At 41.2% G+C, this 16,652-nt stretch overlaps 1 protein-coding gene across 1 annotated transcript in view; it reads left to right on the top strand.

The window, feature by feature from the left end:
• Positions 1 to 16,652, top strand: part of LOC124122685 (heparan sulfate 2-O-sulfotransferase 1-like) — a 228,632-nt gene that overhangs the window by 147,631 nt on the left and 64,349 nt on the right. The window contains exon 4 of the mRNA XM_048389359.1: positions 13,982 to 14,067. Within this exon, the coding sequence (XP_048245316.1) occupies positions 13,982 to 14,067 (86 nt within the window). The remainder of the gene's footprint in view (positions 1 to 13,981; positions 14,068 to 16,652) is intronic.

Here is a 16,652-nt window from a genome sequence, read left to right as displayed (position 1 = left end):
CGATCACAACAGTCCATCTTACTGCATGTTAGGCACAGTCATGACAAAGACTGGATCAATGCTATTTCTTGTTGTACAGACCAGTTCTTGGCCAATATGGCAACTAGCTGAAAGGAGGGATATGGCAGGACCATACGATCACAACAGTCCATCTTACTGCATGTTAGGCACAGTCATGACAAAGACTGGATCAATGCTATTTCTTGTTGTACGGACCAGTTCTTGGCCAATATGGCAACTAGCTGAAAGGAGGGAATCAAAAATTGATGAAGATTGAATGGAGGTCAATTGAATTTTTTTCCCTTTACATCAAAATAACATCAGAATTAGGGATAATATTTTTTTATGATATGTTTTATTTTCCTCACAGAAAAGGTCTTAATATATAGAGAGACATAATCACAAAAGGCAAACCACATGAAGTTTTAAAAACATTTGCACCACTGCCATCTGATAAAGGGAAGAAAGATACTTGTTACTGTATAGATAATAAATATCCTGTCCTTAGTTTGTATCTGTGACAGGTGAAATAGAAGCAGCTTATGCAGACAGGTTGTTTTGGTATTGTGTGTTAGAAAGACAGTTTTTGATTACTCCTAGTGTAAGTAGAAGCGGTGATCAGGATATTTTCTCATGTACTTTAGACCGTAGAAATCAGCAAAAGAAGCTTCTAATGTAAGAAAGGCTGCTGAGGATGATTTCCAAGATAACAGGACACATGTACATTTGCAACTCAAAGAGATATAGAACTCTGTGTTCAGATATGTCTGTGTTGTCAAATCACTTATCATCCGCATCTTCTTGTGAGTTGAGAAACTTCCATTGAAATGAGGTTGCAATGAAATGTACTTTTTAACGTATTTTTTTCAATTTATGATGCTTCTTTTCCTCTTTTTACTGTACAAAAATAAAAGAAAAAAGGATTTTCGATGATGATGATGATGATGATGATGATGATGATAAAAATAAGTGGTTATGTTGAATACCGTATTCGACGAAATACATAAGCGCCCACGGTGATATTTGCTGATATATTGGCTAGTGAAAATCTCAATTAGCACCCCTTCCAATTGGTCAGTGTACACAAAACTTATTTATTCACGTATAATACGCACTCGTATTAAATAAATTCTGGAAAAATATATCTGTCGTACATAAACATTTTAGGCTGTCAGCATAAACCATGAAATTTATCTTTCAACTCTGTTTTTCCGCCACTAAAATGATATTCTAATAAGAGCCCCCTATTTCTAATTTTGAGAGCGCCCTGGACGCTCATTACGTCGAATACAGTAATCTTCATATTCAAGAAGTGCATGTACTTTTGATCAAATTCTAGGAAACTTTTGTTTATGAGTCATTTTCTATCCAGTTTCCACAAACTTCGTGTTCAGAATGACATCAGTCCTACTTCCATTTACGGAAATCACAACTGGAATATTCAGGAGTGTAGTAACAAAGGATGACTGATGACTTTGATTTGTTTGTGTGACAATGACACAACCTGAGAATTCCAATACTGCTGCACTGTAGAACAAGCCTTGATTATAGCCACAAGCCGGGATTGATCAGGCATCGGCTGTATAATAGTTTAGTACCACTTGACACCATGTTGGCAGTACAATATTGACATTTCCGGATAGAAATAAGCAACAAACAAAGCAAGGCTATTTTGGAAGCATATGGGAGAAATTAGTGATGAATAATTATGAAACACGGTGTGTACATGTTCAGTTGGAGTGTCATTGAGGGTAGATTATGAGTTATTGTTTCAGTGTTTGAGGGGAGAGGTAAACAATCTATATTACAAGAAAGGTAATAGGCCTCACCCGTATACAGCATAGGGGAACAGACACATGCACAGACACACACAGACACACACAGACACACAGACACACACACACACACACACACACACACACACACACACACACACACACACACACACACACACACACACACACACACACACACACAACAAGTAGAAGTGTGCATATATAACAACTTGCTGATATATGATCCGTCTCACCCTTCCACTGTGAGCTGGCGAGCAGTTAATGGCTAGTATATGCTCTCTCCCTCCCATTATAAGCAGACCAGCAGTAATGGCTCGAATACGCTCCCTCCATCCCTTCCAGTATAAGCAGGCCAGCAGCAATGGCTGGTATATGCTCCTTCCCTCCAGGTTTAAGCAGACCAGCAGAAATGGCTGGTATATGCTCCTTCCCTCCCAGTTTAAGCAGGCCAGCAGTAATAGGTGGTATACGCTCCCTCTACCCTCCCAGTTTAAGCAGAGCAGCAGTAATGGGTGGTATATGCTCCATCCATCCCTCCCAGTTTAAGCAGGCCAGCAGTAATGGCTGGTATATGCTCTCTCCCCAGTGTAAGCAGGCCAGAGTAATGGCTGGTATATGCTTTCTCCCTCCCAGTATAAGCAGGCCAGCAATGGCTGATATACTCAGTCGTTCCCTCCATCCGACTATGAGCAGGCCAGCATTTAGGGCTTGTATACGCTCCCTTGCTCCATCCCACTGTAAGCAGGCCAGCAGTAATATAAGTTGTACCAGTATTAAGAGGGGTAAATGTGTTTTTTTTGCATTTTGCTTTAGGTTTTATACCACGAACAGGTGGCATGATATTGGATGTTATACACTCCCTCCCTCTCTCCCACTTTAAGCAGGCCACCCTCCCCGCTGTTCATCCAGAAAATATTGTTCTTACATGACATCTATGTCTGAAATGGTGCTTGCTTAATGGTTTACATCTTTTGTGAAAAACTTTATTCATTTTGTAACTTTTGGCATTTCCATTTTAACCGTCAATCATCAAGACTAAACTGCGAATACTTGTTTATCTTGATATCAAAACATGTTGTGAGGGAAATGTGTGACAATTCCAAGAAAAACATGAACATAAAATTGCATAAGTATTGATCCACTTCTTTCCAGTCATTGGAAACAAAAGAAATTAAATATCGTGTTACGGAGTAAATGGTTTTTGAAAATGGCTTCTTGCAAGAATTTGTTTTTGGTGCAGACTTACATCCTTCGCCATCTTGCTAATCTCTTTCTTTGCATGCATATGAATCAAACCTTTTGCTTGGGTCAGAAACATCTCCACAAGGGAATTTGGCCAACAAGTTTAACTTCAGGTATATCAATGATCTGATGTCATTCAATAATGGTAAAATAACCCATTCTATTCCACTGTTTTACACACCTGAATAAGAGGTGAGGTGAGGTGAAATTGGGTTTAACGTCGCGTCCAAGATTATTGCACTTATATAGCGACGTGCATGTGCACGTGTATGTGTGTGTGTGGCTGCTTGTACTAGTCCGGACTGATGCCGATTTATAGTGCTAGCTCACTGAGATACCATGCCGCAGTTTAACATGAATACCCCACTCAGACACAGTATACTGACTCCGAGCCGACCAGTCCTTGTTTTAGCCCCTTAATGCCGAGCGCCAGACAGGGTAACAACAAGTACAATCTTTTAACGTCTTTTTGTATGACGCGGCCCGGGATCGAACCCTGGACCTTCCGCTCTCCGGGCGGACGCTCTACCACAAGACCACGGAGGCGGTCACCTGAATAAGAAATAAAGGAGACTAGTGAGACTGCCTCATCTGCTTCATATTTGGATCGGGCGGTCGGGTAGCCTAGTGGTTAAAGCGTTAGCTCGTCACGCCGAAGACCCGGGTTCAATTCCCGACATGGGTACAATGTGTGAAGCCCATTTCTGGTGTCCTCCGCCGTGATATTGCTGGAATATTGCTAAAAGCGGCGTATAACCATACTCACTCACTCACTCATATTTGGATCTATGCATAAAGAGTTATGATAACTCTCTGTAAGACTATTACAAGGGGGATAGCTTCAACTTTGCTACAGTCAACTTTCCCTTATGTCGAGCAACATCCTTGCGGCACCCCCCTTTGGTGTCTGCATTTTACAACTCTTGATGTACAAGTGAGCCTGCTTATCATATGAAAATTTTAAAGAGCGTCGTACGACTTGCGGCACCCCCCTTTGGTGTCTGCATTTTACAACTCTTGATGTACAAGTGAGCCTGCTTATCATATGAAAAATTTAAAGAGTGTCGTACGACTTTTGAGCAACCCATGCTTATGATATGATGCGACTGACAGGAAAGGGTGGTCAGGCTCGCTGACTTCTTGATGCATGGCATTATATCCCAATTGCGTAGATTGATGCGCATGATGTCAATCACTGGATTGTCTGGTCCAGACTTGATTATTTACAGACCACCATCATATAGCTGGAATATTGCTGAGTGGTGATTCAAGGAAAAGCTTTCAGAAAGTTTTGTGGTTGACATGCAGAGGGTATTTACAAATGTGATGCAAATTGACATGCCTTTGCATGTGTTTGTGATGGGTGCCACCAGTGGGACAACTTACACTCACCTTTCAGCAAACTCATGGTATATGCTGCATCTATGTTAAGTGGCACATTGAGGACTCCCAGGTCAAATGTTGGGTGATATCATCAGGTCATTGTTTTCCTCTTTGTGCAATTGTTGCAACAGTTGGTATATGTGTGTGCAGTTGCTCATGCTGTCAACTCCTTGGGTTTTTTTTAAGCCCAGGCTTAAGTGCTATGCTTGCCAAATTGCTAACTACAACATCAAACTCATCTCACCCGCTTTTTAAGAGAGTAAGTGCCTCTTACTTTCAACCACTTTCATTTGTGAGAGTTGTCAAACCCAACTCCCTCACTCACCCATTCAATCACATGCTTGATTTCTTTATTTGTTGTTTAAGGCTGCTAAGCAATATTCCAGCTATGTGCCAGTGTATGGAGTCTGGACCCAACAATCCAGTGATTGATATCATGAGCATCCTGACAATTGGGATACGATAGCATGCATCAAACAAGCCTGACCACCTGATCCAGTTAGTCGCCTCTTATGACTAGCAATTCTAACCCTGAACTTCATGGGTTTCACTTGCTCGAAGAGATACATGTTTGTATATTGTTCAATCATTAGTTTATCTGAGAGTTGTGATAATGCACCCACTCACTCACTCACTCACTCACTCACTCACTCACTCACTCACTCACTCACTCACTCACTCACTCACTCACTCACTCACTCACACACTCACACACTTGCTTCTAAAGATTGAAGTGTGTATATTGTTCAACCATTAGTTTAAGAGTTGCCAAACGACCAACTGTCCACTCCACCATTGTTTATCTGTGAGATGATGTTTTCCTTCTGTCATGCTAACACACTCCTTCAGTTAAGCATATACAAACACTGGTAGCATTGATGCAACTCTGTTGTTAGGAAGATAATGTCTTGACTTTGTACCTGACACCACCTGTAAGCATGTTGTTGAACAGTGTTAGAGGAATGTGGTGCTGGTGTCCTTAAGAATATACCTGTGGGTGGTATGCACCCTGAAGGTATGTGTACTTCAGCAGTACATTTGGGATGTGAGGTGAGGTGAAATTGGGTTAAACGTTGCGTCCAAGATAATTGCACTTATATAGCGACGTGCATGCATGTGTTTGTGTGTGTGTGTGGCTGCTTGTACTAGTCTGGACTGATGCCAATTTATAGTACCAGCTCACTGAGATACCATACCACAGTTTAACATGAATACCCCACTCAGACACAGTATACTGACTCCGTGCCGACCAGTCCTTGTTTTAGCCCTTAAAGCCAAGCGCCAGACAGGGTAACAACAAGTACCATCTTTTAACGTCTTTTGGTATGACGCGGCTGGGGATCAAAACCCTGGACCTTCTGCTCACCAGGCAGACGCTCTACCACTAGACCACGGAGGTGGTCACATTTGGGATGCAAGTTACAATACAGTAATACAGAAGAGCAATGAGTGAGTGAGTGAATTGGGTTTAACGCCGCTTTTAACAATATTCCAGTTATATCACGGCGTGTCAGCTTAATGTGGGAGGAAAGCCCGAAGTGATGCAGGTCTCAGACGTTTACCACTTCGGTGAAACCCACGAGCACGGGTATGGTGCTGACAAACCTAGAAACATAATCGGGGTGAACCGGGATTCGAACCCACAATCATAGGTTTCTGGCGTGTCCAGGGGATGCAACTCTGCTCAGCGAATCGCGGCACCTTAGACGACTGGGCCACCCGTGCCCCCAAGAAGAGCAATGAGGTAAAGCAGACTTTAGAGTTATAGGGGAGCCTGGAAAGTTCTGAGGCTAACCTTGATGGACTGGGGCTCACCCATCAAGTTACACTCATAGGCAACAACCACTAAGACTACCCAGTCATTATTTTTATTGACCTGAATAGATTACCTGAGACCAATTCTTCCCCTGAATCACGATGAGGAGTTTTGTTAATGTTGTAGTGAGACCTGAAAGCCCCACAGAGAGAAATGTACGAGTACTGGGGACCGGAATCCCCACAGGGAGACACACTTGAAGTTTTCAGGACCGGAATCCCCACACAGACGCAATCATGACATTGTGGATGACTAACAATCACAAAAGTAATAACCTAAGACGATAAGTGTGGGTTTCACATTCAGAACTGAGGTTCGGGAATATTTGTGTTCATCTTTAGGTGTTCAAAACTTCCTATCTTCTTTTAATTTCCTGCAAATCTAATTAATATTTTGGGGAAAAATGTTAATCAATCAAAATGTCACAATGTCAATTAACTTTGCCAGCGCAGACCTAATTATTGGACTTGGTGACTGCTTGCATAATGACAATGATATAAAAATTCCACCCGAAATTGCCTTTTGTTTCAAACCCTTACTTGATTCAATTCAAGCCAATAATTCAATTATTTATTCAGGCAAATATGAAAATCCCAATTCCTGGCCTGATAATTTCCTGATTATTTTTTTGAAGGCATTCAAACGAAATTCAATTCCATCGACTCAAACAGAGAATTATCCCTCAACAATAGCTGCTTCCACTGCAGCAACTTGTTCATCATTCTACTTGTTAAGCTGAAGTGAAAACAGCTCAAATTCTCAACTGCATAAGTTCATACATGATACACACGAAAGAAAAACTCATTTCTTTGAAGGAAAATGTTCATTCCATTGTCTCAAGATCTACTCCTTAGCCTCTTTTTCAACTTTTGTGGATGATGGCTCTACACACATTCAGGGGCAGAAATTGGTCGGGAGTAAGTATCCTGTAGATTGCACTCTCTTCACTTTGTGTCTTATGAATCAGAATTGGACCCCAGTACCCCTGACCAAGGTCAATGGCTTACACTTTTTCTGAAACCAACGAGTAACTAGACTTCATAACTAACAAGGCAGCGAGATACTTTTTCTGACTGCAGCCGAATAGTCACTCATACTCTGAGATTGATACTTGGGGCTCAGCCACGAAACATTGAAAGGTAAGTCTCTCGCTTGGTCATTCCAGGCTGTGGTAAAAGATAGGAGCAGTATCACAGCAACAATACCTCTATCTGAACTGTTTCTTGATAGAAGCCTCAATGCCTTGCCAGTCCTATCAGTGGAACAGGCAGGCATGACAGATTAGGTACCATGCTGTTATACCCTGCCTGTAAGTTTGGATGCGTTTATTTACATTTTCTCCGATAAGGTTTCCTGTCTGAATATAAGCCATAGGATAGCGAGAAAAGTCAGGGATGAGTTTTGTCAGAGACAATTGTGATCCATCTTTGTTGTCATGGTGACTATTTCCTAGTCTACACAAGGTGTACTAATGACTGTGAAGTGATTGTCCCATAGCTCTCGGGGTGTCCCCCCAGTCTGTCTCTGTCAGTGTGGAAGTGGGCAGCTTTTGTCACCCTTGGTCAGACAGATTGGATGTCTAGTGCATTGAAACCAATGTCAATGAGAGCCTGGTTGAGATGTCAGTGTTGAGGCATCTATCACTGTAATGCTGATTGAAGCCTAACATCGCCAGCGTTAACTCAGCTTCGGGTCACAGACAGGATGAGCCATTTGATGCACCCTGGGACATAGGATCTTCTTTGACATAACATACCATCTTATTATTGGTAGGCACCAGTCACTTTCCCATGCAAGAAGTCCTGTTTCACATTTGGCTGAGGCAACTTAGTGTGTGGTGATATTCCATTTCCCTTTGCTTGGTTTCAGTAGCTTCTGGGAATCTGGTGGTCACAAAGGCTGTTGAGGATGATTTGTTACCATGAGGGACATAGGTTGTCATCGTACCATGAGAGAAATCTGACCTCATGACCTGGACGAAGGTTGTCATTATTCCGTGAAGGAAATCTGACCTCATGACCTAGACATAGGTTGTCATTGTACCATGAGGGAAATCTGAGCTCATGACCTAGACGTAGGTTGTCATCATACCGTGAAGGAAATCTGAGCTCATGACCTGGACATAGGTTGTCATTGTACCATGAGGGAAATCTGAGCTCATGACCTGGACATAGGTTGTCATCGTACCATGAGGGAAATCTGAGCTCATGACCTAGACGTAGGTTGTCATCATACCGTGAAGGAAATCTGAGCTCATGACCTGGACATAGGTTGTCATTGTACCATGAGGGAAATCTGAGCTCATGACCTGGACATAGGTTGTCATTGTACCATGAGGGAAATCTGAGCTCATGACCTAGACGTAGGTTGTCATCATACCGTGAAGGAAATCTGAGCTCATGACCTGGACATAGGTTGTCATCGTACCATGGGGGAAATCTGAGCTCATGACCTGGACATAGGTTGTCATCGTACCATGAGGGAAATCTGAGCTCATGACCCAGAGGTAGGTTGTCATCGTACCATGGGGGAATCTGACCTCATTACCTGGACATAGGTTGTCATCGTACCATGAGGGAAATCTGACCGCATGACCCAGAGGTAGGTTGTCATCGTACCATGGGGGAATCTGACCTCATGACCTGGACATAGGTTGTCATCGTACCATGAGGTAAATCTGACCGCATGACCCAGAGGTAGGTTGTCATCGTACCATGGGGGAATCTGACCTCATGACCTGGACATAGGTTGTCATCGTACCATGAGGGAAATATAACTTAGTAACCTAGACAAGTGGTTGAAGTCATCTGGCTTTTGTTATTGACTTTTACTCTCATGGTTTTCAGCCGATGATGCATTCACCACACCCAAAAATAATGATGAAAGTTAAATTTCGTAGAAAGCTTGCAAGGTACATCCTGCGTTTGTGTGGTGTCATCAAAGAAATTTGAAATGATATCAATCAGTCCATGATCTCAACAAAACAAGAGTGAAAACAATACAGATACTTTTACTGTTTGAAAATATTCTAAATACCTTTCGTTCCCTATGTTTTGTATTGCTTAGATGATCAATCAAACACAATATGGTAGTTTTAAAAAGTCATGATGAATCCCAAAAACTTAAGTTTGAAGGATCACATGTCTAACCTAGAGCTGTTGTAATACCGAGAGATAAAATGGTGGTTTTGAAGTTGGACATTTTAGCATCTTTGACAAGAAGACCAATGGGATATGATGAAAGACAAGAGTGATAGCCCTGCCCTATGAAGTGCACAACGTTTTGAAGTTGTCTTACAAAGTTTTTCTTCAATATAAATGAGCATTTCCTGCAGTCAACTGCAAGTGAAGGCTGTTATATGTTGTGTGACAAATATCACCATACAATATTCAAACTTAGATGAGTGTCATGCCTAGGAGAGTGCCATTATTTGTCCTGAATCGGAAGACTGTATCTAACATATCTTCATTCATTTGTTAGAAACCTAATCCTGTGTGTATGAAGATGGAATCCTGTGTAATAGGTTAGAAACTTTCTTTCCCTGATACCACAACCTATGTACAGAAATCAATAGAAACAAACCGCTTCCTTTTGAACTTATAAGTGATGACATTTAATTCCAAGTTGTTGCAGTTTAATTTTGCGTCATGGAGCCCAGATGGCGCCAAATGGTGTGCCGAGTTTTCCCACATGTTGGGTCCTGGGTGGAATCTGTCACCTTCGGGACAGGCAAGTGATAAATCAGGAAGCAATCACTGGAAGCAAAACAAAACCTGCTGCTTGTTGTCATCAGTGTTTTACACTAATCAACCTGAAATATTAGATTCTTTTGTCTGAGTGGACACCTACCTTGATCGATGGAGTTTGAGCTGTGTTGGATTCTGCCGAGCTGTTGTCAGACCAACTGGAGACCAGGTCTAGCAGTGCAGCTTTATTCATTGATAACATTGTGTTTCAATTTTTTCATTTCTAAAGCAAATCAGACAAGAGAAAAGATAAATATTACAGTTTCGTGGCTACGTTTTCGGTTGTGCAGTTGTGTGTTAGTGTGGTGGGTTTCATTATGGTAGCCACATCATCAGTTATGTTTTAAACCTAAAGATCATTCGACTGTGGATGTCACTGGAGAAAAAGATCAGCCGTATCACCACATTCTGTCCAGTTACATAGATCTTGAAATTAAGATGGGCACAGGTGGCCCTGTCGTCAAAGGCTCTGGAAGTTGCCAATCAGAGTTGCATCCCTTACGTGTCACAGGAACAAACTATCTTGGGTTCAGATACCATAATTGCCTGATTATGTTTAATGGTTTGTCATGACATAAACCAACTCAATCATTCACTTGATGAAGTATTGTTATTAAAAAAAATTCAATCATAAGTATGATTTTAATGTCCTTGTTCCCATGCTTGATAATTCATATTGAAAGAAAAATCCTTCTCACCATATTCTTTTTGCCCACATGATTGGGATTCAGAAGATATACTACCGACATAAAATAAGGGAACTATGGATTTGTACTATGAACATAACTGAGATTGGCCGCTGTGAAACAGGTGCATAGCATCTTGATGTGATCTCCTATCACAAACAAATCTTGCAACATGCAAAAACATCATGATGTATATGTATATGCACATTTGAGCTTTGCGAACATGTGAAAATGCCTTGATAAAAATACGAAATGGCAAATTATATGAGCAATAAAAATATCACAAGTTCTCCAAATACATGGCATGTCCAAAAGTGTCATTTCTTGCCTGTGGAACCAGTATCGTCAATCTTGGGGTGTTAAAATGAGACCGGGGGATGGCAAGCATAAAAACGGTATCATCTCATTACATTAATTGCAAAGGATTCAAATCTGCCTCGGGTAACATGACAGAGTTTCATTCCATGAGGGGAAAAGGAACATCAACAGTGAAAAACAGGCTCTATCAAGCATGCAAGACGTCAAGCATGTGCTAACATAAACCACCCCTCCCCAAATTATATCCTCGTCCTTCCAATCCACTGTCAAGCATCACCTTAATTTCATGCGTTTCCTCTTTTTTTTGTCAGTAGTGTATACCATACCATCTAGAATTGTTCCCAGATTGTTATATCCCCCTTGTGGCTTGTAAAGGTTCAGTGCTTCTCTCTTTATTATCTTACGGCAATATTCCATGGAGCACTTTGACATTATTACAGTGACTTTTAGAAAGGGAGACATTTTGCCGGAGTGAGTATCATGTTATGACAACACATCACATCCACCCTTTATGTTGATAATGGAGCCAGGAGAGTTTTTTCTCCAAATAATGTTATACCTAAACTAGATTCAGAACAAGTGGGACTGTTCTGAGGTATTTTTGTAACCCCTCTCTCGAGTAACCACAAAACCGTCATTCTCTTAAAAAAACATTTAAGTGGGAAGAAGGATTGTCGTTTTGGAACAGACTGTGTTACAAAAACAGGTGGTAAGGTCAAAATTTTATAAAAACAGATGGTCAGGTCAAAATTTCACCTATCTTTGGATTGTAAACCTGTTGGAATGCTGTTAAACTGCTCTTTATGAAATCTTGAACTTGAAAAAACAGAGATAATAATATAAGGCATAGGGGAAATTATGGGGTTGGAGAATAGATAATATTGTTGAATGTAGAAATGAACCAGAAACTGATACTCATTGGGATACATTTGTATTACTGGAGTTAGTGATTTGGGTTTAATGCGGCTCTTAACAGTATTCCAGTTATATCACGGCATGTCGGCTTAATGTGGGAGGAAATCCCAAAGTGATGCAGGTCTCACACATTTACCAGTTCGGTGAAACCCACGAGCACGGGTATGGTGCTGACAAACCTAGAAACATGAACAGGGATTCGAACTCACAATCATAGGTTTCTGGCGTGCCCAAGGGACGCAACTCTGCACAGCGAATTACGGCGCCTTAGACGACTGGGCCACCCGTGCCCCCCTGTATTACTGGAACACTGGTAGGAATAATGCCAATATGTAACCTCAGTGTAAGAGTACAACATATTGTTGTTTTTATTGAATAGGCATTTCTTGTGGTGTATCAAAATTATTAATTTATTACGATTGATGTTAAACACTCATAACCATTTCATTATAATGAGGTATGTGATATATTTATATATACATAGAATACTAAACAAGCTCCTGTGTAATACCAATTTTATAAAACGAGTGAATAGTTCAGGTTTCTTACAAGCGGAAGTAATATTTCTGCAGTAAAGTTTCTCTATTGATTATCAAGTACAATATGTCTCAGATTTCACCCTTTTTTAACCAAAGTGAAAAAAGGCATTTTCCTTTTGCCATGTTTTTCTCTCCTTTGAACCATATTATTTCAAGTTATATATAACAATATAATACATGTCTCAAACAGCTCCAGGCAACTTGCACATGATATAAAATTCTGGACTCCCATATCAAAGACGGACTCTTAGATAAGATTTATCAAGGTCCGACAGACTTACTGTTTTTTCATTAAATGAACACCGTGAACACCCTTATTGGAAAATCGTGGATCCGCCCCCATAAGGCATCCAGCAAATTGTCAAGTTTACAACATTTTTTGAAAATTGAGAATGATACACAAACTATAGATATCTGTGCTTGAGTTTTGCTACTTTGTTTACTTGTGATGATACATTTCTTGTCAGATGACACTGGAAAGATGTTCTTCATGTTCTTCGTGCTTGCAACTCTTTCACTCACAAGCTTTTTTCTTTGACAGTGTTTATCACAAGTCCCTGTTCATGTACCCCAGCTTGCACTTGTTTGAGGTTACATCTCTTGTATGTTCTCAAGAGGTGAAATATGTCCTATCTTGATAGAGGTACACCTAGTCACTCGCCAATATTGCTAGGGTTGTTGTGTAAGCAGATGTCATCCACTCCAGGTGTTTGTGATGCCATTGTTTGAAAGGCTGTTTCAATGGAGCAAATATAATTGCCTGATGTTTATTCACGACCAAATATAATGATAAGCCATGAAGGAAATAGGTGAATGAGTGAGTGAACCCTTTATGTCGCATCAGCAATATTGCAGCCACATAGCAATAAGTTAAATTCTTATGAATTGGATATGCAACACAATAAAGACAACTATGACAATTTATTATAAAAGTGTTAGAAAGATATGTCGAGTTAAGCATTCCCTTTTGGCTGACACTGTCATCTAACAGTGAGTGAGTATGGTTTTACGCCGCTTTTAGCAATATTCCAGCACACCAGAAATGGGCTTCACACATTGTACCCATGTCTGGAATCGAACCAGGGTCTTCGGTGTGACGAGCGAACGCTTTAACCACCAGGCTACCCTACCGTCCCTGTCATCTAACAGGAAGGATTGAATGTTTAGTTTGTCTAGAACAAGAAGGACTTCCTCAAATCACTGACTCTCTTTTTGATGGATGACTGTATGGGAATTTGTAAAATCAATTAATCCACAGTGTGCGAAATGTCCAAGAAATGTGTGTGATGAAGAGTAAATTGTTATGTTGATGTGTATGATCAGTTGGTGATACACAGGTTCCTTTGAATCGAACCAACTAGGTTACAACTGATGGCATGTCCAAACACGACATCAAAGAAGAGATATTTAAATTGACTTCCAGGAAAAGAAAAGAAATTTCAGATCATCTCGGTTAAAGTGTTTTTGTGTAAAGGGTTTAATTACGTTACAGAAATGTTTTGTGGTTTGTTTGACCTATCCAACATGATGTTGTTTCCAGATGAGGTTCATCACTAACATCACCAGCTGGACAGAGAAGAAGCCGGCACTGTATCATGGACATGTAGCCTTCATTGATTTCTCAAGGTAAGGATGTTTGCAGTCTGTAAAACATAATGTCATGATCATGCACCTGAGGACCAGTCAACACAACACAGGTATTTTAGTGTTTTAATACAGACTCTTTAAAACCGACCACATTTGCATGGGATTGCCAGATAGAGGGAGTGATGTTTGAGACTGCAATAAGCAGAATGCAAGTCATATCATGGCAGCCTCTAAATAATCATGTCTGGATGGTAGACCAATGACTGGAGGCATGAGCAACGATCCACGCCATCAAAGTATGATGACACCCAGTCTGCCAAGTCACAGATCCTGGTGAGGAGAAGAAACCCCTCAAATGAAAACTATAACTGAAAACGGAAATTCAACCCTTTCAATAATCCCACAAGATATTTACAATAAACACATCATGTACAAATTTAACTACTCTGGTATGGAAGTATGCACTTGGAAGTATAGCCCTATTGAACTTCCCTGGTATGGAAGTATGCACTTGGAAGTATAGATCTGATCCCCATTTTAGTCGGCTCTAATGAAAGGCAGGAGATACTGGGGACCTATATTCTGACGTCCCTCAACGCTTTTTCTGCAACTATTATTGCCATATCATAGCCATTCTGATATGGCATCCACAGTGGAGTTACATTGGTCTTCGGCATCCCAGGCGACTATGCTTGTCATAAGAGGCGACTAATGGGATCGGGTGGTCAGACTTGCTGACTTGGTTGGTGCGTGTCATCGTATCCCAATTGCCTGGATCGATGCTCATGATGTCAATCACTGAATGTCTGGTCTAGACTCGATTTATTTACAGACCGCCGTTATATCGCTGGACTGTTGCTGAGTGTAGCGTTAAAAACCAAACAAACGAAACAAAAACATGAGATATTAGATGACATCACAGGTACTTGTCCAACAGGAATGTCTTTGATGACCTGAAGAAAAGTGTGATTGGTATTCGGAGTGGTTTTAAGTTAAGTGAAACTTGCTGCATTTGTCCTACAGTTTTGATAATGTTGTTGCTATTTAGCTATGGTTTGCTATATTCAGAGCTGATCACACTGGGCATGTCTTTCATGGCATATCTGTACAATTGCTGACTGTTTAGGGATTAGACCCACTCACTCACCATATGATGAGTAGTGGTGGGGCGATACATCGATGCATTGGTGGATAGTGATTTTTTACTTCTCAGTACAAGTATAGATCACAGTCGCATTCTAAGTAAAAAATATCGATTCATACCTTAAATGTTTGCTATAATAAACGTTACATCAAATACTAATTAGTAGTGAAAATTTGTGGTGAAAACGTAAATATGTTCATCCATTGAGACATATTTGACACTGCCACCTGTAAATTGTCAGTGTGCCAGGTATCCTGTCTGAAAAAGATGGCTTACACACCACAGATAAGAGCTCATGCAAGTTTTATGATAGGTATCAGATTGTGAGTAAGGCCATCTTCAGCAAGGCAGCACATATTTTTTCATCTTTCTTCTACAAGTGTTCTGTTTCTAGGTTGTCAGCACCATACCCGTGCTCTGGGTTTCACCGAAGTGGTGAACGTCTGAGACCTGCATCACTTCGGGCTTTCCTCCCACATTAGGCTGACACGCCGCAATATAACTGGAATATTGTTAAAAGCGGCGTTAAACCCAACTCACTCACTCACTCTTCTACAAGTGTGACCTTTATAGAAAACTCCCTACTATTGTTTTGCTGTCTATTGACACCAGTGTCAACATTAAAGTGCCCCAGACCAGCATTATCATAGCCAAATATGGGTTTTGGGTGTGGAGCCTGAAACAGTACACCGTTCTCTGAGGGTCACGGAATACATGGAGAGGCATTGGACTGTAGCAATATTGATTTCTGGGATTTTAATTGGAACCTTCAGCTTTGCCAAAAAACATCATTTCATGACACAAATATACAAACACTCAGGCATGGCCTGTCACTCATTTTGAGTATCACTACGCTTTCAATGGAGCCATGCCCACTCCCTGTTATTAAAGGCCTGTCCTTTAGCTTCAGCTGTTATTTGTGAGAGTTTTGTGTAAGAAATGCCATGAAGATGTGTCAGGAAGCCATATAAAGTCTACACCCATGAGAAAATATACACAGCCAGTGTTAAACCTATACCTGACAAAACAAGATGTTAGTCATGAAAAGCCATAGGAAATAGTAGTGCTATAATCATTTCTCTTGATTGTTTTCAACACATTTCTCCAAACACCTCTCCTTCATGCACAGCCCATGTCATGTGTCTTCCAGTTACCTCCACCTCCTACACAGACTATGTCATGTGTCCTCCAGTCGTCCCTCCCCCTACTCAGTCTAGGTGTCATGTGTCCTCAAATCACCCCTCCCTCCGACACAGTCCATGTGTCCTCCAGTCACCCTCCCTCCCCCACACCCCATGTGTCCCCCAGTCACCCCTCCCTCCGACAAAAGTCCATGTGTCCTCCAGTCACCTCTCCCTCCTACACAGTCCATGTGTCCGCCAGTCACCCCTCCCTATGACAAAAGTCCATGTGTCTGCCAGTCACCCCTCCCTCCCACACAGCCCATGTGTCCTCCAGTCACCTCTTACTCCTACACAGC

Source organism: Haliotis rufescens, unplaced genomic scaffold (assembly GCF_023055435.1).
Source record: "Haliotis rufescens isolate VD_foot unplaced genomic scaffold, xgHalRufe1.0.p SCAF_8, whole genome shotgun sequence".
Lineage (NCBI taxonomy): Eukaryota > Metazoa > Mollusca > Gastropoda > Lepetellida > Haliotidae > Haliotis > Haliotis rufescens.
The sequence above is the reverse complement of the archived record's forward strand: the minus strand, read 5'-3'. Positions and strand labels throughout refer to the sequence as shown.